This window comes from Phyllostomus discolor, chromosome 8 (genome assembly GCF_004126475.2).
Source record: "Phyllostomus discolor isolate MPI-MPIP mPhyDis1 chromosome 8, mPhyDis1.pri.v3, whole genome shotgun sequence".
NCBI lineage: Eukaryota > Metazoa > Chordata > Mammalia > Chiroptera > Phyllostomidae > Phyllostomus > Phyllostomus discolor.
The window spans coordinates 106366868-106393568 of NC_040910.2; the positions used below are offsets into that span (position 1 = coordinate 106366868).

Consider the following 26701-nt stretch of genomic DNA (forward strand, 5'->3'; position numbering starts at 1 on the left):
GGGCGGGACTCCACAACACAGGAACAGAGACCAGCCACATTAACGGAAACTTGTCTTTATTGCCCTCTTTTTTTTTCTGGGGGCTGACACCAGGAGTGCACTGGGGAGAGGGTAGGGCCAGGTCATAGCCTAGGCACGGCCTCAGACCCCAGACTGTCCCCCAGGAGCAACAGAAGAGACGGCCGCCGCGGGACAACGGCGCCCGGGGCAGGGGCGCGGCGCTGGCTCTGCGCCGGCGCGGCGGCCCATGGTCAGGATGCCGGCTGCGTGGTTGCCATTGGCCTGCAGGAGGCGCTGCAGCCGGCCCTGTAGGCCTGGGGCGCCGGGCCGCCGCTTGCCCAGAGTGAGGATGCCGGCCGCGTGATTGCCGGCGCCGTGCAGTAGCTCATAGAGGCGGCAGGAGCACGTCTTTTGGCGGCAGCAGTCGGGCAGGGGCTGCGCCGCTGCCCCGGGCGATAGCAGCGCGGGCGGTAAGAGCAGCAGCAGCAGCAGCGTCACGGCGACCCAGGAGACCTGCAGAGGTGGAGACCCGGTGCTGTGGGTCTTCCCGCGGCGCCTGCTTCCAGTCCTTCCATCCAGGCCCTGCCCTGGTGGTTGCGCGCCCCCTCCTGGCCTGAGCCCCTCCCTCTCTGTCCCTCCGTTTTTCTTGCCTCTTGGCAATGGTGTGTGAGGGTTGGAGAGGGTCTCATCTGGGCGTTTACCTGCTCATCCTTTACGTCTCAGCACAACATCTCCTCCAGGAGGCCTCTCGAGACCCCCTGAGCAGAATGAGTCCTGTCTCCTCTGGGGATCCTTAATTCGCTGTACCCCCCTTAGAGCGCTTACCACTCCACAGGAAAACCGGTGTGTCAGAGTCTGGCTGCACCGGAAGTTCGGACACTCAGGGAAACAGGCCCTATTGAGTCCCGCTTCCCCTCCCCACAGGGGCGAACCCGTGCAAATCAAGGGCTAGCAGGACCCAAGCTGTCTTGTTTGCCTGCTCCTTGGCAGGGGACACCGAACTGGGCTTTGGGCCAGCTCCCTGCCCTCAGGGGCACAGCCTCCTCACTTGTGAATTGGGCATTAATAATGCCTGCTGTGCAGAGCTGCTGGGAGGATAAAGAGATGACAGGTGCAAGCCCAGCACCTGCTGAATCGTAAGTGCTCAATAAACACGAGCTCTTCGCAGAACAGGGCACAAATCGAATGTCAACCAAGGCAGGTGCTCCGCCAAGGGTCCACCCAGTCCCCTCCCTACCTCAGAGCCTACACTGGAGAAGACCAAGACAGGAGACACCTCCAGCCTTTCTCCCAGCCCCTGAGCAAGCACTCTCATTGCCCCCTGGGGTGATGCACCCCCTCCACCCCTGGGCCTTTACCTTTGTGGAGGGAGGGCTCATGATGTCTGGAGCTCAGAGTGGAGTAGCAGGGAATGGTGTCGTCGGCAGTGGTCCGGCTAGCTAGGAACTTTGAGGCTGTCGACTGTTACCCGCCCCCAGGAGCCTGGGGTTTATAGTGCTCCGAGGTGGTGGGGGGGGGGGGACAGGCACTCGCGTCCACACTGGGGCCAGACAAAGGCAAGTCTAAGATTAGCCTCCCACAGGGGGGCCGTCGCCAGGCTGGGCCCGAGGAATGGCCGCCAAGGCACCCAGAGGCTGGAGTTGCATTGCCGTGCCTCTGGTGCCCCCCTTGTCTGTCCGCCTGCTCCTTGGAGATGGGGCGGTCTCCGGGCACTAATGAGGCCACCTTGCACCCAGGAATCTGGGAGCACAAAAGAGGCCTGGGCTGGGGCGCTGGCCGGGGATGATGTGGGGAGAGGCGGCTGCTAATGAGGGTCAGGAGAGGAGGCAGGCGTGACACCCATTCTCCCCAGCGTGTGCGGGGGCGGGGAGGGCACCCAGGCAGCGGGCCTCCCTCCCTCCGCCCCTCGTCTCTGCTCCTGGGGTCTGCCCGGCTCCAGGGCCGCCTTCCTGTACGGAAAAAGCCTTCTCAGCCGGCCTTCTCTGCCCTCAGCCCCTTCCTTCCACTAACCTCCAAGATGGAAAACCTTGACGACCGACCCTGGGCCGTGGGGAGAGAAGCACCTGGTGGTGTCATCCTTGGATCCCGCCAGCTTTCTTGCTGGAGGGGACAGGTGGGGTTCCGTCCCACTGTCTGCAGGAGGGGGCCGCCATGCTGCGGTCTCTGGCATCCAGGGCCCTGTCCACCGAGCATCAGCTCTGCATCAGGCCTCCCTGGGCTCTGGAGCCACGGCGTGCACGGGACACGCCTGGTTTCCGAGGAGCTCCAAAGCCCAGGCGGGGGTGTGACCGGGCCCATGAGGTAGCTCAGTGGGAGGAAGGACTCTGGAAAGCCCTTCCATGAAAAGGTGTCTACTGGTAGGTTCAGGAGAGAAGGCATTCTGCTGAAGAGACACCTCGAGCAAAGACCTGGAGGTGACGGTGCTTAACCCACTCGGGGTAGTGGGGTGTGGGCCTCATGGTTGTGGCTTCCTCCAGAGGAGAGAGGCGGCTGGATGGGCAAGCAAGGCCCCTCACATTTAGGTTAAGGTTGGGATGGAGAGAAGTAGGAGGAGGGGGGTCTGTGTCTTCTGGGTTGACCTAGGCCATGGCAGGGGGGCCCGAGGGCTCCTGGGGGCTCTGCAGGGCCTGCCCCAGCAGAGGTGGAGGTGGGGGGGGGGAGGAAGCCTGGGGATTGGAGGTGACAGGCTGCCGCAGGAGCAGGGCAAAGGGACCGCTACCATTTCCCCAAAAGTAGACCCTGAGTCAAGAATCTGGGTGCAAGAGGTTTATTAGGGAGCTGAACCCAGAAAACACGTAAGGCAGTGGGGACGGGAAGGACGGGAGGAAAGCATAAGAACTGTGTTAACCGTGACCCGTGGGCAGCTGGCACAGAACACGCGTCAGAATCGTCGCACTGCAGGACAGTGAGGCTGGGGTCGGCATTCACAGCGCCTGCTCCTGGCCAACGGAAGGTGGCTCCTGGGAACGTTAACTCCCGGCACTTGCAGCCCGCCCAGCGCGCTGGGCTGAGACCGGCGTGTGTGGGAGCTCTCCGTCAGCTTCCTCCAGGGTGGGCTCCGGGCAGGGTGCTGCTGGTGTCTGGCACACCCCGAGGCCACCTCTCCAGACCTGGCTGACCAGGTTGGACCTCCCTAAGACCCAGCAGCTCTGACGAGCAACTGACGGGTGACAGAGTCAGAGACCCTGGCCAAGGGCTCCCCGTCTAGGGAAGCCCCAGAGGAGAGAGAGAGGCAGCTTCTGGGGGGCGGGGGGCAGTGGGCGGGCCTCGGCTCAGGACAACACTCTCCTCTGCAGGAGCCGGGCCAGGCGCCTGTGCCTGAGGACCCGAGGCATCTCGGGCGGGAAGGGCGACGAGGGAGAGGCCGCCAGGGCCGCCCGGAGCTCTCGGAAGGCCTCGGGCCCCACCAGCTGGACTCGGGCAGGGCCCACGCTGCCCCGGAAGCGCAGGGACTTGTAGCGGGGATAGGTTTCCTGGAGGCAGTGGTCCAGCTGAGAACGGAAGGGCAGAGTGAGGCCGGCGTGGGGCTGTGTGGAGTGTGGATGAGGCGTGCATGACGCTGCCCAGCACATGTGCGGGCAGGAGATGCATGTGCACACGTGCGTGTCTGTGGGACTCACCCCTCCCATCCCCGAGCCTCAGGAGAGTTCCCCTCCTTGCCCCACCTCCCGGTCACTCTGTGTCCACTGCACCTGGGGCCACGCAGTGCAACGGGGACATGCAGTCCCAGGGACTGATCCTGTCCCCGTGTCATTTACCTTGTCTCGATTTTCCTCAGACAGGTTTCTCAGCCCCCTCAGGGCCACAAACACTTCATAGTGGGGAGCAGAGCCCCCGGAGGAATCTGCAGACAAACCCACATACACCGCTCCTGTGAATGAGGCCACTTCCAAAGCCACGCCCACTGCCCCCGCGCGGCACCCCCCCACGCTTCCCCACTCTGAGGCTCCTGGGAAACAAGGGTTTCTTGGAGCATAAGTGGGGAAATGGAGAGAAACCCAGGCGTGGCCCTGAATATGAAACAGGACAGGACAGGAAACGGGGAGAGACAGCAGCAGGAGGCATGGGAGTTAGACCTGGGGAAGGACTTTTGTTAGGAGCAGCAAAGGAGGCTGGGTCTTCCCTTCCTCCTGGAGGTCTCCCAGCAGGATGGGTGTGGGTTGAGAGGCAGCCAGCCCGGGAACGCAGAGCAGGAGCTGATGGAGAAGCTTACCCAGAACGCTGCTCTCCACACAGCCGTGGTCCAACAGCGTGGCCCCTGGCCACTGTCCCACCGCCCGGCTCAGGGCCTCAGAAAACACGTCCTCACCGATGTCTTCTCCTCGCACGCTCAGCGTCTGGCTCAGCCTAGAGAGAAAGAAGGGGGAGGCAGAGGGGCCCAGGGCACAAGGACAGCCCCTCCGATGCCCAGGGAGCCACCTACCTGCGGACGAACCTGACGACGGGGCACTGATTGTAGGCACCAACCACCCGCACCACATCGCCCAGGCGGCACCTGCCCGGGTGGGAATGGGGGTGAGTCGGGCCCAAGCACCCGTGAGCTCACGCCCCTGGCCCTCAGCGGGGTCCTGGAGGGCCCGAGGCGGCTGCGGGGCAGGCCCGTCGTCACCTGGTAAGGCTGGTGTGGTCAGTCAGCACCAGCTCATACTCCTCGCCCTCCTGGGCCTCGGCCAGCAGGACGGTGGTGGCAGCCTCTTCCTGGCCTCCTTCCCGGACCGGGAGCAGCTCAATCAAGGGAGCGCCAGGGGGCAGGAGGTAGAGCCCACCAGGCTGCTCCGGCCATAGGTTCAGGCCCACCACCCCTGCGGGGAGCAAGCGGCCTCTTCGTCTGGCGGTGCCGGGGCTTTCTGCCAGGCCCTGACCCCAGACTCCACGCCGCAATCCCCTGAACACCTGGTCCCACTGCTGCCCTTCCACCTGCCCCTTCCCAGCTCCCCCAGGCTCAGCACGCGGCCTCTAGGGCTCCGACTGGGACGAGGCAGTGCTGCTGGATGCGGCACGTCTAGGGCTAAAGGCTGGTGCTCTGCCCATTAGCGCAACCTCTATGGGCCTCAGTTTCTTCCTCTGTGAAATGGAGCTGCTGGTGTTGGGGAGGATATACAGGGTGTTGGGGAGGGTTCAATGAGATAACAATGAAGGGCTCACTACGTGGCAACTAGCTGGGTGCCCTCCGCCCCCGGCCCCCAGCTCACCGCCCTTGAGTCCCGCTGACCTCCGGCGGCAGCATACGCAGGCGAGAAGAAGGCGAGCCCTCGGCACCACAAGGCCCGCAGGGCAGCCACAGCCTCGGCCTGGCCTCCCGCGTCCAGAGTCACCACCACCTGCAGCTGCGGCCAGAGCCGCAGGGCCAGGCCTCGGGGTCCCTGCTCCAGGGCTTCCCGCAGCTCAGCTGCCCGCCAGGGGAGGGGTGCTCCGGGGCCCCCGGCAGCCAGCGCCCGGGCCAGCTCTTCGCCATTGGCTTCCAGGCCCGAGAAGACGTCCAGGAGTTCGACCGCCGTCCTGGCTTCCAGTGCCCGCAGCCCCGGGGACCTCAGTGCTTCCAGCAGCAGGGCCCCAGGGTCCTTGGCTCCAGGGGCGCTCCCCGGGCTGGGGACCCGCCAAGGCCAGGGGAGGGGGCTGGGCCAGGGGGATGTAGGAGTCAGGCAGGCTGTGCCTCCTGGGACCAGGACCTCTGGGTGGGCCTTGTTCAGGGCTGCCAGACCCAGCAAGGTGGCCTGGAGGGAGACAGGACAGGGTGTTGGCCCCCCATCTGGGGAGTCTTTGCCCACCCTGAGGGGAGGGTGTGGCTGCAAGTTGGGGTCCATGGGAGAGCTGTTTACCTGCAGAGAGGCCTTCCCATGGTGCTGCTTTGAGGCAGGGGGCAGGAGCTGCTCCCCACTTTCTTCCTCCTGGGCCAGGCTGGCCTTGGTCAGAGGGAGATGACTCCGGAAGGCGCTCATATCTGTAGCCCCAAAGACACCGCACACCGGTCAGGCAGCCACAGGGTTTTTCCCAGGAGTTTCAGGCCCGATGGGTGAGGCTGTTGAGGAAGGGACTGGAATGACGTGGAAGAGGCCTGGGGGGAGGGGCCAGTAGGGTCCAGGATGGGAAAGCCCACCCTGAACCTGGGGAGGGTCTCTGGTGGGGCAGGCCCCTCTGTGCTGGCAGCAGAGGGTGGGAAGAGGGGTCTTCAGGTTCTGGAACCTGTCTGTCCCGTGTGGTTTCTTTCTCTCTAGACCACCTGCCCAGACCCTGGAAAACACACCTGTGCTCCCCCTGAGCGGGCGGCGGGGGCCGGGGGCTCCCTGCAGACACCACCTCAGGGCCTGCTGCTGGCTCTGGCCGGCACGCAGCGTGCTCTGCTCCAGTCTCCGCCGCTGCCAGGCGGCTGCCCAGCACAGGGCGCCCCATGCCACCCGGTGCTGGAGGCAGGCAAGCCAGGACAGCCTGGGCCCCGGCGACCACGGCTGCCAGAGCCTGGACAGTGGCGGCAGCAGCAGCAGCAGCAGCAGCAGCAGGAGGAACAGCAGCAGCATCTCCAGGCAGCTCCTGGGCGGAGGAAGGGGCAAGGGTGCTGGTACTGGGGGTGGGGGGGATAACTCATTTCTTACCACCACCCCCCATTCTGCCGGCGCAGGAAAACCAAAGACACGGGAAGTTTGGGGAGTAAGGCAGGACCCCTGTCAGGCAGATGAGGCAGAGAGAACACCAGGCTTTAGTGTCACACTGACCTGAGTTCGGATCCTGGCTCTGCCACTTGCTATCTGTATGTGGTTGGAGTGGCTGCTCTGACCTCTGTCCCCTGTCTGTCAAACGGGAATATAACACCTCCCCACAAGAAGGGGCAGAAAGGGCTTGGCACGGGGCCTGGCACGCAGAGGCTGCTTATCAAATGAGGTCTTGCCCACTTCCTAGTGGCTCTGCTTCGTCCCAGGGTCCACCCTGTCCTGCTCTGTGTCCCTCCTGAGCCCTGGGCAGTGATTCATGTCCCATGTGCACCTGTCACAGCCCGCTGATGCCTGCTCCCAGCATCCAGGCCCCCCTCAGCACTTAGATCTCAATACACAGGCCGGCCAGAAAGATGAAGCCGTGGCTTTAAAGGGCTGGGCCTCGCAACAGGGAAATCCGGCCACTGGGCCCGGAGGGCGGAGCTGAGGTGGGGGGGGCTCTTAAAGGAGCAGGTTGCCAAAGGAAGCTGAGCTGGGTGCTGGCCGAAGCCGGCCCAAGTGGGAAACTAGGGCTGGAGTAGCGTGGTCCCTCACGCTTGTGCGGGTGGAGGAAGAGGAAGCCGACTGTGGAAGAGAGAGCCAGGAAGCGGCACACCCCATCCTGGAGCGGACTTGGGCTTGAGGACTGTTAAGAACCAACATTTTCGCTCCATCCAGAAATCCTCTCCCCCAAGTTGGGCAGAGAAAGAAAACACTTTTATTATTGAACGAACATTCTGCCAGGATGCGACCTGCATCCTAGGCAGTGTGCTGGGAGAGGGCAAAGACGAGAGAAGAGTCTCACTTCCATGTACAGCCAAGCTGATCGCACACACGTGTTCTCAACATACAGGACGCACGATGGCCAAGGTCGTCTTGGAAAGGGAAGAGATTTCAGACCGTTGATGAGAATCAGGAAAAATACCAGGGCAGCGCCTGGCGACTGGGAGAACTGTGTGAGGTCCCAAGGTGCCTGCCCACTTGGAAGGGGACTGAGGCGTCCTTGTCCCGTGTACCATGTTTCTTGCATCTTCTTCAGTAAATGTCTCTATTTTGCACACTGCACGGCTGGATACTCTTCCGGGCAGATCTCATTCCCAGTCACGTGCCATCCCAAACATCCGCTTACAACATTTCCATTGCCTCAAAAGTGACCCCACACCCTTCAGCTATACCCCCCAGGCCCTGCCCATCTTTCCCCACCCCAGACCCAAGCAACCAGAAATCTACTTTCCGTCCTAATGGATTTGCCTGTTGGGGACCTCTCCCACAAATGGAATCCTGTGACACATGGTCTTTGGGTCCAGCTTCCTCCACTTGGCACAAGGTTTTCGAGGTTCTTCCACGTGGTCATGTGCCACCAATCGAAAGTTCAGTCCTTTTTGTTCCCCAACGATCTTCCATGGGCGGCCACACCACCCAAGACCGTGTGTAAAGCATGCGCCCACCACCTTTGTTTACCCGTTCATCAATGGACGAGCTCATTTCTGCACTTTGGCTACTATGTATAACGCCGTTAGGAACGTTTGTGTACACGCTTTTCTGTGGGCATGTATTTTAATTTTTCTTGTATAGAGACCCAGGAGTGGACTAGCTGGGGTGTATAGCAACTCTTTTTTTTTAACTCTTTTTTTAAAGATTTTATTTATTTATTTTTAGAGAGGGAAGGGAGGGAGAGAGAGAGAGAGAAAGAGAGAGAGAGAGAAACATCAATGTGCGGTTGCTGGGGGTCATGGCCTGCAACCCAGGAATGTGCCCTGACTGGGAATCGAACCTGTGACACTTTGGTTCACAGCCCGTGCTCAATCCACTGAGCTACACCAGCCAGGGCTTTTTTTTTTTTTTTAACTCTTTAAGGAATGGCTAATCTGGCTTCCAAAGTAGCTGCATCATTTTACACCCTCATTCGCAGTACATGAGGGTTCTGATTTCTCTCCATCCTTGCTAACACTTGTTATTATCTGACCTTTTGATTTAGCCATCCTAGTGGGGTGTGAAGTGACTTGAGTCTATTTTAATTTTCCTGATGACTGATGATGTTAACTGTCTTTTTACGTGTTTAGTGGCCATTTGTACCGCTTCCCTGGAGAAATGTGTTTTCAGATGCTTTCCACATTTTTAACTGTTTTTTTAAATTAGGTTGTAGGAGTTTTTTATATATTTTACAAACAAGTCTCCTATGATTTGCAAATATTTCCTTCTACTCTGTGGGTTATCGTTTTGTTATCTTTTTAAAAATGTTTTATTTATTTATTTTTAGAGAAGGAAGGGAGGGAGAGAGAGAGAGAGAAACATCAATGTGTGGTTGCTGGGGGCCCTGGCCTGCAACCTAGGCATGTGCCCTGACTGGGAATCGAACCTGCAACACTTTGGTTTGCAGCCCGCACTCAATCCACTGAGCTATGCCAGCGAAGTCATTTTGTTATCTTGATCGTGTCCTTTGCGCACTGAAATGGACCTTGGAAGGCGGATGAGGCCGAGAGACCACAGCAGAAGGCTGAGAAAGAATCAAACAGAGACTTCACTAGGAGAACTCACTGAGAGGAGCAGTCTCAGACAGCAGCCAGAGGATAAGTCTCCACCTCTGAAAGAGGACGGGAGCTTGAAATGCGTAGCTTTCAGGAATACAGGTAGCTTGTAGCCAAGCTGTACGTGCTTGCCGAGGGCCATCTGTTTCAGGTCCCCGCATAGCATGGTGGGCCTGCTTGTCTACATGAGAACATTCCTTTCAGGTGACGTGGGTGCAAGTTGCTCTGTGAAAAATGCTAAACTCCTAAAGACAGGTATGTCCTCTACCTCTGATGTGGAAGAATAAAATAGGGTTTTTTTTTTGTTATTTTTTAAGTTTTTATTTATTTATTTCTAGAGAGAGAAGGGAGGGAGAAAGAGAGAGAAACAGCAATGTGTGGTTGCTGGGGGCTGTGGCCTGCAACCCAGGCATGTGCCCTGACTGGGAATCGAACCTGCGATGCTTTGGTTTGCAGCCTGCACTCAATCCACTGAGCTACGCCAGCCAGGGCTGTTTGTTTTTTAACAAAAGAAAAATTGGTATCCTTTCAATGTTTGGTGCAATTCAGCAGTGAAGCCATCTGGGCCTGGGCTTTTCTTTGTGGGTAATTTTGAATAGTACCTACAAAAAAAAATCACTTCGTTATAAATCTATTCAGATGATCTATTTTTTTCTTGAGTCAGTTTCAGTAGTTCGTCTTTCTAGAAATGTGTCTATTTCATCTACGTTATCCGACGGACAGGTGCACCTTGTTCACAGCAATCCTCCCTCTCCTGTAGGATCTGTAGTAGTGTGTCCACTTTTGTTTCTCATTCTTTTTTCTTGGTCAGTTTGGTGAAAGGTCGTCAACGTTGTTGACCTTTTCAAAGAACTAACTAGTTTTTGGTTTTCCTGATTTTCTCTATTGTTTCTCTATTTCCTATTTCATTCATTTCTGCTCTATTGTTTCTTCCCTTCGGCTTGCTCTAGATTTAGCTTGTGTTTTTATTTTTTCAGTGTCTTAAGGTGCAAGGCTGGGTTGATTTGAGATTTTTCCTTTTTATTTTTTATCTGCATTGTCTTTTTTTCCCATTACCATTTAGTCCCCTTACACCCCCATCCCTTCCTTTTTAATATGTCTTTTCAGCCATAAATTTTTCTCCAAGCACTGCTTTAGTGGCATCCCGTATGTTTTATGTTGTGTATTCGTTTTCATTCATCTCAAAGTATTTTCTAATTTCCCTTGTGCTTTCTTCTATGACCTATTGGTTACCTACGAGCATATTGTTTTGTTTCCACATATTTGTAAATGTTCCAGGGCATGGGGTTGAATGAGTGGCTGGACCCCTTGAGTGTATCTACTGCTCAGCACCAACCCCCCCCACAGTGTGGTCTGCTACTGTTCCTCAGGGGCTGCGGACTTGAGCGTGCCTCGTCACCCTAGTGTGACGGTGATTTCCACAGGTCTCCCTGGCCACACCCTGCTCTTAAACTACACTCCTTATTGGCTGATTATACATATTTACATTTGTATTTCAACAATGCCCTGGAAAATAAAATCCTCCACAGACTGATTCCATCACATCCAGGCTTCTTTGAAGGGACAGACTCAAGGTCAGCATTTGAGGTTTGTTCTGACCCCGAGAGCGCCCCTCCTGGCCATCTCCTTCCCGGTCTGTCTCTAGCAAACAGCCACAGCTCAGGCTGTACCCCTAACAAAGCCATGACTCCCCTGCCGACTGTCACCGCAACCTCCTGTCTCGGAGAACACCCTCACGCCCGCACTTTTCTTGCAAACGCAGTCAGTTCCTTTGGGGAGACAGCCAAAGCCCTCTGTTCTGGACCTTCTCACTCCCCTCTGGGGCCAACATTCTTTGGGCCACGGCTCTGTCCCTGGTGTTGGTTGGGGCAGGAGACGGTGGTGCACCTCCGGGTGACATGCCCACTGCAGAAGGTGAACGAATGCCCTCTCCGTTCTCTTACCATTTGCTCCTTAAGAGCCAGCCCGAGCTGCTCAGTACCCTTCCTCTATGTCCTTTTGCGCCTGACAGCGGCCTCGGAACACCTTTATTCACAGCAGCGTGAACCCGAGTCTCCTCGCTGCCCCTTCCTGACAGCGACGCTCTTGTGGGCGGGAACCGCGTCTCTCCTCCCACAGGCAGCGCTCAGGGCAGGCGCTCTGAGCGCGCTGAGCTTCAAAGGCGAGCTTCCTAACGGGGCGAGGGTGCAGTTGGGTGGCTGGGAGGGGAAGACGATCGTTCTAATCTTCAGAGCATGCGCTGAGCAGGAGGTAAGAGCGCCGCCGTCTGCCGTCAGAGCTGGTGCCCGGTGCCTGGAGGAGCCGACCCCCAACCAGCCCCCTTTCAGACTCGCGCGGGTGATTTCCAACGTCCCCGACCCAGCCACCCCCTGGCCACCTGCTGGAAAAAAATAAAAAATAAAACAGGACTCTGGGTTGTCCCTTCAGAGGAAATCTTTATTGTAACATAAAATACACTATTTGGTGATTTCCCCAAGTAAAACTGTACACAATACTTTTCTGGTAGCCATAGACCAATCTGCCTCAGCACTAAAATATGTATCTGAAATGATTTCACAAAGTTTTAAGAAGGAAAATTGTAAAAAGTATACTTCAACCTTAAGTTATATTAACTTTGTTCCCCCCCGCCCCCCCCCCCCGAAACCCTGCGCAGAGCACACGAGAAGCCGGCCACGCGGATGACGTGCGCGTGCCCGGGGCGGGGGAGAGGCGGGGCGGCCACGGCTTCCCAGGACCTCCCCTGGTTCGCGTGCACGAGGAGCGGAGAGAAAGTAGAATGCAGATAGCGAGCACACCCTTGGGTCAGAGATCTCTCCCGCCGATGGGCGCAGCCTCCGGAAAGCTGAGGACGAATCAGCAACTAGGCAAGCACCGGAACCCCACATGCGGCACCTGTCCCTGGCGCCTCAGGGCCCACTGTCCAGGCAGAGCCCCGCCCTCGGCATGCGCTAAGGCTGGGACCACTGCGGCGGAAGGGCCGGCGGGCAGCGCTCAGAGACAGGTGTTGGGCAGCCTGAGTGACGGGCAGGTGCGGGCTCCTTTGGCCTGGATTCGAGCACAACTAGGCCTCCTTTCTGCCCCGCCCCCCCACCCTCGCAGGTGGCGCTTTGATCTAATGTCGAGGGGCGCGGTACGTAAGGGGCTCACAGCAGCTCCTACATCAATGCTGGTGTCCGTGGAAGGCTCAGCCGGCTCCTCCGAGGCAGAGTGAGTCTACCGCCCGGCATAGAAAAATAAATCAGTGTATGAAACCAAGCCAGGGCAAACAGCAGCTTTTAAAAAGTTATCTTCCAATAAATAATTTACTACAGAGGAATATTCTCCTTTAACATCAAAACACTGATAAGTTCAGAAGTTACTTTTGTAAAAAAAATATGTTTATTTACTCACATGTATAAAAATAAGGTTTTTAGGGCCATTCTCTCCTGGGTGTGGTCATGTCCTCCCTTTGGAGAGGGGGCGAGGGGTGACCTTGGAGGGCCTGACCCAAAAGCGATACCTGCTTTCCTCTCTTCCCACCTGCCTGCCGCAGCCCGCTCCTTCCTTCCGGGGTGAAGCTACAGAAGAAACTGCGGACACGGTTGTGCTGAGACTTTCAGTCGCCTTTCTTCAGCTCACCACACGTCTAGCACACCTGGCTGCCCCCCCCGCCCCAATCACTGGTGCTTGCCACCCAGCACCCTCCGCCGGGCGGGCCACGACGCCTTGCCGGCCACGCCCGGAGACCGTGTGGGTGAGCAGCGAAAGGACACGAGGTGACCTGGGTATGCGTGGCACAGGACCGGACACGGGAAAGAAGAATTTTGATGTCAAATTAGGGTGGGAAGGACAACACAAGAAGTCTCAATTTGGAAACAGAAACACCATTTGACATTTGCAAGAAGCTGTTATCAGTCGGCCTCTGCGTGGGGGAAGGCCGGGCAGACTGGACGGCAGCTTCCCCGGGCGACAGGGGGACATTCTCAGTGCCCGCAAGCCAGGGCTGGGCATTCCACTCCGGCCGCAACACCAAGGACTGCAGCACCGTGAGCTCCGGTTACGTGACCCTCTCTTCTTCCCTCCGGTTCCCCAGACGTGCCTGCACACGTGCGCACACAGAGGGACTGAGCGAGAGGAGGGCGGGGGAGGGGACAGCAAGGGAGGGGAGGAGGGACGGAGAGAACATTAAGACAGGTTACGTGTTATTGAAAAAGCCACCACCCATCCGAAGACCCCTGACTCTCCTTGCCCTGACGACAGTCCTCCCGTGCGGCCCCCTTTCCCGCCCCTGCCCAGGAAAGTAGGGCGGGGGGGAGAGGGGAGGGAGGATGGACTTTCCTCCTCAAAAGGCAGTTTCTACATTTCAGCAGAAGAGCAGAGGCCATCGTGGTTATATAACAATTGCTTGGCAGACACAGTGACGGAGACTCACTACAGAGGAGGTGCTTCCTCCTCCCTTTGTCCTCTTACTTGAACAGCCACATGTCAACGTTCAGCCACCCTCGAGACGCATGTCCGAGTCCCAGGGTTCACGGGACCGGCTGCCCTTTCGTACAAGGTTAAAACCACCACAGCCTCCGTCTGTGGCCCCAGTGCCGCAGCTGAACCCGGGACAGCAAGGGGGAGGGACACCGCAATGTACAGACGCACGCACACACACGCACACACACACGCACACACCAACACAAACACTCCCTTCACTGGTGTCACCATGCACAGAAACGCTAAAGTCACAACTAGTATTAACACTTCACATTATGAGTATTGTTTCCAAAGAGAAGCGAGTCATGGAATTAGAACATCCATGAGAGCGACTCCTCCAGCAAGGACGCAGACGCTGGAGGCAGAGATGCAAGGTCACGACTGTGCGTGCGGGATCCACTGAGTGTCCATGGGCCGTCCGAGGAGTTCCTCCACGCGGCGTGCCACGTCCATTGTGTCGTCCAGATCGAAGTCTCCATCCGTGTCAAGGACAGGGTCAGGGCTTGGGAGAGAAAGAAAAGACATGAAGGGCCCTGGCTGGTGTGGCTCAGTGGGTTGAGCACTGGCCTGAGAACCAAAGGGTCGCTGGTTCGATTCCCAGTCAGGCACACGCCTGGGTTGCGGGCCAGGTCCCCAGTAGGGGGCGCAGAAGAGGCAGCCACACACTGTTGCTTCTCTCCCTCTCCTTCTCCCTGCTTTCCCCTCTCCTTAAAAATAAAATCTTTAAAAAAAAAAAAAAAAGGGAGATGAAGGAGAAGGGAACGGTTGTCAGAGGCCAATGACGAGGAGCGAGACCAGCTCAAGCCCCACGCCCCTCCAGGTGAGCAGCCCAAGGCTGCCTGTACACTCGGCCTAGGCCTCGTGGGAAAAGAACCACTTCCGGTCTCAACACTGGGGAGTAGGGTCCTTCACTAGCCGGCCAGAGAGACTCAGACTAAAATACCCACCCTCCACTAACTACTGTGCACACCTGAAACTAATACAAAATAATATTGAATGTAAACCGCCCCCCAAACTAACTAACGTTTTCTGGTCAAATCTCTCCCTCCCACTTGGGCACACGGCAGAGCCCGGCCCCGGTTGGGGGGGTCTCAGACCCAGAGGAGCTCTGCATTCCCACCAGCCCCGCTGGGGCTCAGCCTCAGGCCAACTGCCCAGTCCCCACCCCCCACCCCCCGCCCCAGCCAGCCCTGTAAGAACACAACCTACTTCTGTGGGTTGTACATGTTGTAATGCGCCTGGGGACACACGGCGGGGGAGGGGGCCTGGTCCATGTAGGTGGCGCTGCCCCCGGCGGAGTCTGCGGACGTCACAAACCTGCGGGAGGAGGCAGAGCAGAGCCTCAGCAGCCTCGGGGCGGCAGCTGGCCTGGGGAGGGGCCCCGGGGCACCTGTGTGTCTTTCTCAGGTGTGGGAGGACCAAGAGCCCACAGGGCCCAGGGTTCCAGCTGCAGGAGTGGGGCCCTGGGGACTGGCCTCGTGGTAACCAAGCCCAGTCCCTCCGCAGGACAGGACAGAGCCAGGTTTTAGGGGGAAGGGAGCGCTGGGCCCTTGAGTGGGAGGAGGGGTGGTGGTGAGGGGTGAGGACAGCCAGCGGAGGAGAGAGGCGGCAGGAGGCCAGGCCGGACCCCGCACACTTACTCAGGGACCACTTGCTTGATCTGTGGCTTCACGTATCCGTCCACTGCTTTAGCTGCCGAGGGGGGAACGGGGACGAGAACCAGAGTTCACAGATGGAATAAAAATGAAATCTCCCTCATGAATCACATCTTTCCTTAGGACAGGGTACAGCCGCCTCCTTTTATCCTGGGATCTAATACGGGCTCCTCCCACTGCAGCCTGTCAGGGCGACCTGGCAGAGAACAGTCTCGACACTGACACCGCAGGTGAAGCGGTAACTCCCGCTGGCTTGGAGGCGCTTACAGATTCTTCAAACTGTGGAAAATATGCACTTCAACTCAAATCGAAACCGAGCATTAGCTGCATACTGATTGTAAAAAGAAAAAAAGGTCTTTAAAAAGCTCAGTCACAGATGCAGGAGGAGGGTGGGACTTGCTCTGTGGGGACACGATGAGGAACAGCAGGAGGGGTGAGGATCCCCAGTTACAGAAGGGAGGGCGAAGGCAGCCACGATCAGAACACCCCCCACATGGCTGGCGTAGCTCAGTGGATTGAGCACGGGCTGCGAACCAAAGTGTTACAGGTTCGATTCCCAGTCAGGGTACATGCCTGGGTTGCAGGCCATGACCCCCAGCAACCGCACATTGATGTTTCTCTCTCTCTATCTCTCTCTCTTCCCTCTCTAAAAATTAAAAATCTTGGCCCTCGCTGGCATAGCTCCGTGGATTGAGCACGGGCTGCGAACCAAAGTGTTACAGGTTCGATTCCCAGCTAGGGTACATGCCTGGGTTGCAGGCCATGACCCCCAGCAACTGCACATTGATGTTTCTCTCTCTCTCTATCTCCCTCCCTTCTCTCTCTAAAAAAATAAATAAATAAAATCTTAAAAAAAAACTGGAAAAAAAATTTAAAAATCTTAAAAAAAACATCCCCCAAAAGAAATGGGCTGTCTCGGGCAGAACCGGTTCCTTTTCGCTGGAGGTTTTCAAGCGGAAGGCATGCACACACTTCTCGGGGGTTGCCTAGAAAAATCTAAGCATCAGAGAGGAATGAATCGGACCTGCTGACCCCAGAAGTTACTCTGAGTATCTATGCTTACGAGAGGGACTGTCACGCAGGTGCCCGCAAGCTCTCTCAGGCCCCTGCGGCCTCTGCACCTGGGATCACCTGACTCTAGTGGGCCCCGGCCCACGCCTCGTGGCTGGCTGAAGAGCTGGTGTGGGTCTCCAAGCACCACGGCATCCCGCCGGGGCGGGGCTGGCCAGGGGAGGAACCCGGCGGCGACCTGGTCAGTCACAGGTGCAGCGTTTTAAAAGGCTGACCGTGGAAACCCAGTTCAGGAGGTGGCGGGGATGTGATCGTGTGAAGCCAGTGAGTGAAGCCTTGTTTTCCGGGACTGGGGTGGGAGGGTACGGGGGTAGGTTCAGCCCTGACTCTGGTGGACTTGGGAGACCGCGTGGCGGCCAGCAGGGCGAAGCAGCCCGAGACGGCGAAATGCCACGTGGCTCGCGCACTGCTTGGCACCCTAACCTGCTTCTCACAAACGTCAGCAGCTACCTTGTCATAACATCGCATACTTTCTGGGCTTTAACGGTCTACGGAGAATTTTACAGGTTGGCAGGAAAGATAAAAACCAAAGAAATGCTGTAAAAAAAAATAGGACTTGAAAATCTAGATGAGCTGCGCTAACAAAAAGAAGCAGTGACAAATATAATCCAAAACAGCCTATAAATCTAAAACATTGCGGCTCATCCCCCCACCTGGAAACAGACCCGTCCCGCTAGGGCGGGGGGGCCTGGCACCCAGGGAATGGGGGTGGGCAGACTGGGCCCTGCAGCCCCACTACCAGGCTCCGTAAACTAAACCTTCAGCAAAATAAACCTTGCACAGTAAAAGAACAATAACACACTGAGAAAAACATTTGCTACATATAATAAAGGGTTTATTTACTATAAAACCTATTTACACGTCGTTAAGAAAAAAACAAAACTGTGAAAGAAAGATACGAGGAGCACGAATGCATTTCATGGGAAAACACACAAATGGCCCACAGTGCAGAGGCTAAAAAAAAATACACAGAGGTCTGGTGCTAGACCCCCTGAGCTGGAAGCCCGGCTTGGCCTCTTCCTAGCTGTGTGACCTTTGGCAAATGATTTACCTCTCTGTGCCTCAGTTCCTCCTATGTAAAAGGGGGAACATTTTTTTTAAGATTTTATTTATTTTTAGAGAGGGAAGGGAGGGAGATAGAGAAAAATCAATGTGCGGTTGCTGGGGGTCATGGCCTACAACCCAGGCATGCACCCTGACTGGGAATCAAACCTGCGACACTTTGGTTCGCAGCCCGTGCTCAATCCACTGAGCTATGCCAGCCAGGGCACAGGGGGAACATTTAATAGCACCTACTTCGCCACGGACCCATTTCGAGGAGTAAATGAGATACCAAATAAAAATATACTCAGCAAAGGAATTGGCTCATAAGTAAGCATTCAACAGATGTCAGCTGCTATTATTACCCTATTATTATTAATTATCGTCATCAGATGAAAAGGTGTTTTGGCCTCACCTAGAATCAAAGAATCGGGAATGGGGACCGAGATGTCGCTTTGTGCCGATCGGATGGCCGAGCCTGAGACGGGCGCACAGTCCGCGGTGGGAGGGAGGGGGGAGGAGGAGGAGCGGACCCCGCAGATGCCCGCGGGCGAGAGCGGATGCCGCTTTCCGGAGAGCAGCTCCACCAGGACTTGTCTACGTGTTTCAGAAAGCGTGCACCCTCTGACACAGATTGTGCCTCAGGAATTCACCCTCGGGAAACTGAACGAGAGGCGCGGACCACGTCATCTCCATGTGAACCATGACAAGCGAAGCTGTGACCTAACCTGTGAGTGCTTTAAGTAAACCGCTGGGACCAGGCCCCGTGGAGTCTCCCTACAGCGGAATTCATGCAGTCATTCAAACGCTGCTGAAGGCTGTGTGTCCTGACCTGTAGCTCTGCCTATGATATACTTTTAAGTAAAAATATAAAATAAAAAAAAAATAGGGTGCTGGCGGAGGGTCACATTGAGCTGCGGGGCGTCTTTGGGAGTCAGCAACGTGGCAGAAGACACCGTGGCCAAAACCGAGAGCTGCCAGACGGCCCCTTTCGACCGCCGCCCCCACAGCCCGAACCACACAGGGAACTGTTGTCCGCTGACGGTCGGGACCGCTGCTGTGAGATGGCAGTGACTCCTGAAGGGGGTGGTGTCTCCACGTGCAAAGGGCACCCGCGTGTGCACAAGTCCCCTCGCCCCTCCGCCTGCGTGTCAGCCTGGCATGACCGCTGGGCAGAAGGCAGGTTTCCTGGGAAGGTCTGGACAGGCTGCACCGCACTGGCCTCTGCCCTCCATCCTCCTCCCCGGGAGCTGAAGGGGGGCCTGGGCACCTCCCACCCTAGGACCCTGAATCACGGCCTAACAGTACATGCCCGCGGGGAAGAAGTCGGATCCCAGCAGCTGCCGTTTGGTGGGGTCCTACTAGCTCCGGCGCCTCCCTCCGCCGCTCCGCCCTCCCTCTCCCACTCCCCCTGCTCAGCCTGCTCCGGCCTCCGACCCTCTTGAGGGTTTTCAAACACGGCGACCTCCTTTCCATCTCAGAGCTCCTGCCCTTGTGCTCTCAGCCTAGAACATTCTCTCTCTGGACCTTTAGACAGAGAGAGCTTCCTCGCTTCGTTCAGATCTACGCCGATGCCGCCCCTCGGGGACGCCTCCCGGACCACCCTGGAAGCCCTGAGACAGAGACGTGGTCGGCGTGTTTGGGAGCCCCGAGCGGGGCCCGGGCGGCCAGAGCCGGGTGGGCAGGGGAACGAGGCGGAGGCCGCGGCAGAGAGGTGCCCCCAGCTCCCTCCCGTGGCCTCTCCGTGCCTCGAACCTCGCTTCTGTGTCCTCACGGCACCCGTCACCACGCGAGTGCACTTATTTCCTCACTTGCTTTTCGTCTTCCTCCCGCTGGCAGGTTTGCGCCTCCACGCGGGAAGTGCTCCGTGAGCCCCTGCTGGCCGACTGACTAAATGAAGAACACGCGTCTACACAGGCTGGGGAAACACCCACTGAATTATTACTGTGGTTACGCTCTCCTTGAGAGGTGCTGGGTGAGGCACAGTTTTCTATACTTCTCTGGAAACGTGACAATAAATTCACAATAACGTTTAACGCTCAGAAAACAAAACCATCTACGTTTTGAAAAACAAAATTTGACCTTCCTCATTTTGTATGACCTGAGCTTGTGTTGAGAGCAATTGGTTCCCTTCAGTTTGATACCTGGGGTTAGTGGCAGGCGTGTTGTCTGTGTGGCGGGAGGATACGGCCTGGGATTTACATCTGCCCTGGATGCTGCTCAGACAGCGATAACTTTGTGCCAACTGTGTCGACTTTCATGCAACACAGACAGACAGACAGACAGACACAGAAGACTAAAACAGAGCCAGAGCACAGCACAACCACAGCACGACCACAGCAGAACGCGAACATTGTTACCAGTGGCAGGCTCGCACGGGACCGGCGTGTAGTACTTGGAGTACACTTCGTCCTTGGGCCGGTCGGGGAACACGTAGATGAGGTAATTCAGGTCCCCCAGGCGGTCGGCCAGGGAGCGGATGGAGAAGTCTCTAGTGGTAAAAGGCATCAGGTTCCAAAACATTCTTTCCTCTAGAGCAACAAATACAAGTTATATTCTAAACATGATTTCTGAACAGGAAATCCTAGTACCCAAATATACTACAAATTAAACATCTCCATTCAAATTGCACCAATAAAAATCTCCGTTTTAAAACCACCACAGGTTAGAGATCAGTAGTCGTTTTTGAAAGCGGCGGGCGGGGAGCTGGCAGTGCACACGCCGCTTCCCTGGAGACCCAGCGACCTCCCTTAGGTAGGTTCAAGTTCAAATGGTGTTCTGCCTCTTTCTGGAGGACACTTCTCATTGACTCCCCGATTCCCTGCACAACAGTGGGTGGGAGAGAAAGCACGGCCACAGCCAGAGGACTGGCGGGCACTGCGAAGTGGCGCTAACCCTGGAAGTCACAGCAACAAACACGACGAGACTCGAAAGCTACTCATGTTACTGCGGGGGTCAGAGGAAAGAACTAACGTTCTTGCATGAAAACCACCAAGGACGACAGTACCCTTGTGTGCGTTCCTATAAATGACTCATTAAAACGGCATGTTATCTCTAGGCTAACGACTCCAGTTTCTTCCTCACTGGGCTAAGCTCGAGGCTGAGCAACACGAAGGCGAGCATTTCGACGGGGCAGCAGCTGGGATTCGGGACGGGTCACTGCATCCGCGGGTCGCTGCATCAGGGTTAGTCATTCGTGTTTCTCAAAACTGGGACTTGTGTTCCCCACAGGGAGGTCTCGCACCGGCCCCCACGGCATCGGCGGCGGCTCTGTCAGGGTCCTTCGTCCATGTCCCATGAGGAGCGCGGGCCCCCGGGATAGTAAGTACTCAACGAATTATACGTTGAAGTGCTTTTGCAACCAAAGCAGCTGACCGGAGCCACCTTGGCTTTGCCCGTGAAAAGGGAGGAGCACTCACGGGAGTCGAACTTCCAGGCGATGGTGATGCCGCCGATCTCCGAGTCGCTGAACCGCAGCAGGAACGTCCCGTCGGGCTTGTTGATGAGCAGGTCGTGGGCCTGCTGCTTGTTCACGAAGCCCAAGATTGCCCTGGGCCACAGAGGTCGGAGGGGCAGAAGCAGAGTGTGATATTTTTTTTTTAAACACCAGAAAGACAACCTTCTTACTCTATCGCTGACTTAAGAAATGCCAGTTCTTACCCATCATTCCAATGAGGCTTGAGATGTTTTTTTAACACTTCCATCACCCCGTCGAACCACTGCCAGAAAGTGTAATTCCGTCCCGGTAAATTCTCCTGGTCGGAGGCACAACAAGGAACACGATTAAGGCGAAAGCAACACCCGGGACAGCGCCTGCACACACCGGAACCGGAGAAAACCAAACAGCAAACCAACACCCACTCTGCCAGAACCGCGCAAATATCAAGACCCATCTGCGTTTCCCCACGTGAATGGTCCTGCCACCGAAAAACAGACCGGAGAGGCAGCGAGCGGAGGAACGCAGCCCAGAGCCGTCGCCAACCCCGCCGCACCCTGCTGCGCGCACCCTCCCCCGGCCTCACGGGGCCTCCGCTGTCTCGGACGTGGGGGTCTGTGACCAGCAGCGGCTGCATCACCCAAGGGCTTCTGAGAAATGCAGGTTTTCAGGCCTCATCTCAGATCTACTTAATCTGAGCCTGCATCTTCAGAAGATGCCCAGGGGGCTGTCGATGTGAGCTGGATTAAATCACCAGGGCCGGCCCCAGAGATTGCCCCGTCACACAGCAGTTGCCAATAACCATCGGAAAAACGCAGTTATCTGATTCTCGTGGAATTTCTGCACCCCTTATCGAAGTGCCCCTGACCGCCAGCAAACACGTCGGCCAAATGGTCGACACACAGCCACTCAAAAGGCTTACACTCAGAGACAGTGAGATCTCTGAATTAGGGCTTGAAAAACACTGGTAAGAGCCCTGGCTGGCATAGCTCAGTGGATTGAGCGTGGGCTGCGAACCAAAGTGTTGCAGGTTCGATTCCCAGTCAGGGCACATGCCTGGGTTGCAGGCCAGGGCCCCCAGCAACCACACATTGATGTTTCTCTCTCTCTTTCTCCCTCCCTTCCCTCTCTAAAAATAAATAAATAAATCTCTAAAAAAAACACTGGTCGGGGTGGTGGTATAAGAAGAGAAATGAGCCCTGGCTGGCGTAGCTCAGTGGATTGAGCGCGGGCTGGGAACCAAAGTGTCCCAGGTTTGATTCCCAGCCAGGGTACATGCCTGGGTTGCAGGCCATAAACCTCAGCAACTGCACATTGATGTCTGTCTGTCTGTCTGTCTCTCTCTCTCTCCCTCCCTCCCTTCCCTCTCTAAAAATAAATAAATAAAATCTTTAAAAAAAAAAAAGAAGAGAAATGAAAGTTAAATTTAAAATCAAAGATGTGACAGGTGCCCTCCGAGCTAGCAGATGCTGCAGGAAAAGTTTCCTGCATCGGCACTCCCTTCAGGTGGGCCGAGGGGCCCCCGGGAGGCGGCTCACGTGGCGCGCCGGGGTGCACCGAGGCCGGGGGACAGCACCCGATGCCCGGGTCATCGCCAAAGCTCCACTTCTCATGAGTTCCGTGAACGTTCGCTTTGCTTGCTATTTCCTTTACAAAAGGCACCAGCTGCACATGCAGCCTGATTGACCGAAGTATTCAAAGACGTAGCTTTTTACATAAAAACACGTGGTCATCTATCTGCTGAGTAGCTTCCCGCTACGCTGGGTGCGTTTCACTGGAGACGGAAAGCATGGGGGGTCGGGGAGGGGCGGCTCCCAGAGGCGCTGGGCTGGCCCCACGGGGCCGCCACTCACCCGGTTGAACTGGGACCAGGACACGGACATGCTGCTGTAGTCCTCCAGGTGGCTGCCGCTGCTGTTGAACAGCTTCTGCGCCAGGAACACGAGGTTCTCCTTGGTGAGCCCCCGGTTGCTCTGCACTTCGGCCTTGAACTTCATGTTGAGCGCCTCGCACAGCTGCGGCCACAGCACCTTGTCAGGCACGGCAAACGGCACCCTGCCCTGAGACGGACAGAAGCCAGAGCCGTATGAGAAGACGGTTGCGTGACTTACTCCCTCGACCCGAAAAAAACGAAAACAAAAAAAAAAAACACCGACGGCTGCACGTAGTTACAAACGTTTGTCCTAACAGCCCGAGGATAAAATTTGAGCCTTCCTGGGACGTGCTGTTCCGGGAAACTCGGAAGGTTCATTTTACCTTCTTTGCACGCAATGCGCAAAGTGGGACTTTGTGCTGTCTACCGGGCTCTGTGACGAGCTGACCAGCGTCCACTCCGAGCCTACATTCTCACAGCCACAAAAAACAGAACGTGACTGAGCTCTGCCCCTTACACTGCGGACTCAGGGGGGGCGGGGGCAGCGGTCCGAAACCCTGGTTCTCCAGGTACAGAGAGAGGGAAGTGTGTGTGCATGAGTGTAACCCTCGCCTGTGACACCTCCTGCTGACAGAGAACTCCGGCCCAAAGGGAACCAGCTTAAGGAAGGAGGGTCACTGTTAGTTCTACGGGTTTATTAAAAACAGGTCAGACTATGTATTTTTAGGAAACTGTTTTTCATCCCATTCAGCCATCATATTTAATGTTAATTATTATAAAACTATTTTTGGGAAAAAAACACTTTTGAATGGGAAATCCTGCACATGATACAAAAATCAGAAAGTACGGAGGGTCTGCCCTGACCAGCGTGGCTTGGTTGGGTGGGCGTCGTTCCTTGAGGTGGGAGGCCGCCAGCTCCATCCCCGGCCGGGGCGCCTGCCTGGGTTGGGGGTTCAGACCCGGTCGGGGCAAGTGCCAGAGGCAACCAATGGATGTTTCTCACATCGATGTTTCTCTCCCTCTCTTTCTCCCTCCCTTCCCCTTTCTCTAAAAATTGGCAAATAAAACCTTTTTTAAATTTTTAAAAAGAAAAGCACAGGTTATCCAGTGAGGCGACTTTCCTATCCCTCCTGTGCCTTAGCAACCCAGCTCCTCTCCTGAAAGGTGTGTGCGATCCAGCTTCTGGCTTACACCTCTGTAAGTATTCCGTGCAGGCCGGCAAATGTATACGGTTTTCCCCTTTACATTTGACCAGACCCCCACGGACGGACACCTGTGCGTCAGCCTTCAGTCTCCAGCTAAACAGTGCGGCACTGCGGTTACACCGTGACATGTACACACATATACCTACAAATTCCTACAAGGGTGTATTCATTTCAAAGCAGCACAAGATGTACACTAGCTATTGACGTACTGGAAACGTTAAAAATGCTGATACTAAGCCCTGGCTGGCGTAGCTCAGTGGATTGAGCGCGGGCTGCGAACCAAAGCATCGCAGGTTCGATTCCCAGTCAGGGCACATGCCTGGGTTGCAGGCCACAGCCCCCAGCAACCGCACATTGATGTTTCTCTCTCTCTCTCTCTCTCTCCCTCCCTTCCCTCTCTAAAAATAAATAAATAAAATCTTTAAAAAACAAACAAAAAACCCCGCTGACACTGATTTAGACCAGACACTTTAGCAACAGCGCGCTGCAGGAGTCGCCAGGGCCGCCGGAGCAGAGCGTGCTCTGGGCAAAGGCGGGGGAGGAAGTGGGGGTGTGGCCATCCCGTCCGGGAGGCTCATCGGGACAGGCTGTAGGCAGGTGGTTTTTAAAAGGAGCCTCAAACTGAGGGTTGGTTGCCCCAGCGTAGTAGAATTTCTGATAAAAATCGCGCCTCTGCAGCAAAAACATTCTCTAAAGAGAACCGTTGAGAACGTAAGACCGTTCGTGTTAGAGAACATACTTCTGTGCCCCAAACAGCAAGCATGACCCCTCCGTCAGGCCTTCACGGACCGCTCGCTGCCGGGCACATGCACCCCGCGTGACGGTGCCGCTGCGGCGTTCTGAACTCGCTCCCCGAGCAGCCCCCCATGCTGCTCAGACAGCGTCTGCGTGCACAAACCCAGAAACCCGAACGTTCGCCCTTAGACAAAGGGCATCGAACATCCCTCTCTTCATGAGAGACCTGGGACGGGTCGCAGAGTCTAAACTTTGGGACAGACATTAACTGTCGCCCTCGTTTATTGGAAGGAAGACGACAGGGAGCAAGTTCCACGCTGAAGTCACCTCCTGAGAGGTCTGACCCCCAGAACAGCGGTCCCCAACATTTTTGGCACCAGAGATGGGTTTTGTGGAAGATGATTTTCCCACGGGAGGGATGGCGGGTGGGGGGAGAGAGAGGCTGGGACCCCTGCCGAGGACCCTGAGAGTCCCGATTTCCATGTACGGTTTCACCCAAGGGTTCAAAACAATACTTCCTGAGTACTGAGTGTGTGCCTGGCATTTTGTCTGTTATCTAATTTAATCTTCCTGACAACCACGGAGCACGGTCATCCCCGCGCTGCAGACGCTTAGGGGACCCTGGGGCTCAGGGAGGCGGAGTGAATGTCCCGAAGCCACAGAGGAGGAGAGGCTGGAGCTGGAGCTGGAGCTGGAGCACTGGCCCGCCTGCGAGCCCGCCCCCTCCTCATTTTCTGCACACGCCCCACGCCGCCTCCCACCAGGAGACACGGCGTTCTCCTCTGCTCTTTTCGGGGACGACACATGCGAGGGACCCATGACACCAGCATCAAGGTCTCACGCCCCACAGGCCCGGGGAACCCACTCACAGGCTCTGCAAAAGCATTGTCCCACAGAACGGTGGCCGTGGCGTTGTTGTCCTGGCTGCCGTGCACGATCACCACCACCGGGAGGGACAGGGTCTGCAAAGACACGGGACACGGGCTGAGCCCCCTGCGGGCGGCATGTCCTCCCCCTGCTCTTTGCTTCTCCCGCCGCCACACGTGCACTCTCCCGGCCTCCGCGCAAGCCGCCTCGGACCCCGAGTGAGAACGCTCCAGGGTCATTGCAACTCGGCCACACCGGCGCGGCCTCAGACATTCTGCCTGCAGTAAGAGACCCTACCAAATATCTCTGAAGGACGGGGTAAGTTCTCTAAGCTACACGGAGCACCAGAAAGAGGAAAGAGGGCATGGAGACATTTCCAGGAGGGAGAAAAACCAACACGTAACAAACGTCGTAAGTTACGACGACTGTTAACCAGACTCCTCCTGAGTGATGTTGCTCCTCAGTCACTTTCTACCCATTTCCAGCCACTTCAGCTCATTACTGTTTGCTCCTTCTCAGGGGAAGCTAGGAGACACCGTTCTAAGGAGGAGGCCTCCTCGCTTTCTGTTCGTCAATAACCAGGGAGAGGACGCCCGTTGTGACCGGAACAATCCTTCCGGGATGTCCAAGTCCTCCCCCGCACACACCCGCCCGCGCACGCACACCGCCGAGGGCCTCACCTTGACTTGAAACACCAGCTCGTTTCCGCCGACGCTGAACTGCGACTCAAACAGGATCGTGAATTTTTCTTCCGTCACGGACTCTGCTCCGCGACGGTCAGACCTCTTGATCCGCTTCAGGGACTGAAAAGGAGACCATTAATGGGACAGAGACCTCAGACGACGGGGGACGCTCGGTTCCTCCTCCCCCGCCGCCCTCACCATGTTCCTGAAGTGGGCGCTGAGCGTGCCGGTGGCCTGGTGGTACTCCATCACGCAGCAGTTGTTCAGGATCTCGCCGCTGTAGTCGCTGCGGGGCAGAGAGGGGCGCGGCGCTGAGCCCACGCGGGCCTCAGCTCCCGCGGGGCAGAAATTCGCATGGGGTAGGAGGAAAGTCAGAAGGCATTTAAAAACTTAACTCATTTACAGGAAATATTGGCTCTAGGAAACGTACAAAACATACATACACATAAAATATACAAAA

At 56.5% G+C, this 26701-nt stretch overlaps 3 protein-coding genes across 6 annotated transcripts in view; all 3 read right to left on the reverse strand.

The window, feature by feature from the left end:
* Window positions 1-39: 39 nt before the first annotated feature.
* On the reverse strand, window positions 40-1837 carry HCRT (hypocretin neuropeptide precursor). Its single transcript, XM_028519183.2, has 2 exons — window positions 1359-1837; window positions 40-513 (listed from the first exon to the last, which is right to left on the reverse strand). Exons 1-2 carry the CDS (start codon window positions 1377-1379, stop codon window positions 142-144), a joined length of 393 nt encoding a protein of 130 aa, XP_028374984.1. The 5' UTR covers window positions 1380-1837; the 3' UTR covers window positions 40-141.
* A 914-nt stretch (window positions 1838-2751) lies between these two features.
* GHDC (GH3 domain containing) lies at window positions 2752-6530 on the reverse strand. 2 transcript variants are annotated; one of them, XM_036033919.1, is made up of 8 exons: window positions 6245-6530; window positions 5820-5941; window positions 5213-5714; window positions 4610-4802; window positions 4424-4495; window positions 4214-4347; window positions 3759-3844; window positions 2752-3491 (listed from the first exon to the last, which is right to left on the reverse strand). In XM_036033919.1, exons 1-8 carry the CDS (start codon window positions 6513-6515, stop codon window positions 3273-3275), a joined length of 1599 nt encoding a protein of 532 aa, XP_035889812.1. In that variant the 5' UTR covers window positions 6516-6530; the 3' UTR covers window positions 2752-3272. The 2 variants fall into 2 exon arrangements, with proteins under 2 accessions (XP_035889812.1, XP_028376946.1); XM_028521145.2 differs by having other exon boundaries at window positions 5213-5941.
* A 5099-nt stretch (window positions 6531-11629) lies between these two features.
* Window positions 11630-26701, reverse strand: part of STAT5B (signal transducer and activator of transcription 5B) — a 60564-nt gene continuing 45492 nt past the window's right edge. For all 3 annotated transcript variants that reach the window (XM_028520310.2, XM_028520311.2, XM_028520316.2), the window contains exons 10-19: window positions 26440-26527; window positions 26239-26361; window positions 25561-25653; window positions 22732-22938; window positions 21103-21197; window positions 20862-20992; window positions 19803-19973; window positions 15316-15367; window positions 14885-14992; window positions 11630-14177 (exon numbers count right to left, since the gene is read on the reverse strand). In XM_028520310.2, coding sequence (XP_028376111.1) covers window positions 14051-14177; window positions 14885-14992; window positions 15316-15367; window positions 19803-19973; window positions 20862-20992; window positions 21103-21197; window positions 22732-22938; window positions 25561-25653; window positions 26239-26361; window positions 26440-26527 — 1195 coding nt within the window. In that variant the 3' untranslated portion in view covers window positions 11630-14050. The remainder of the gene's footprint in view (window positions 14178-14884; window positions 14993-15315; window positions 15368-19802; window positions 19974-20861; window positions 20993-21102; window positions 21198-22731; window positions 22939-25560; window positions 25654-26238; window positions 26362-26439; window positions 26528-26701) is intronic.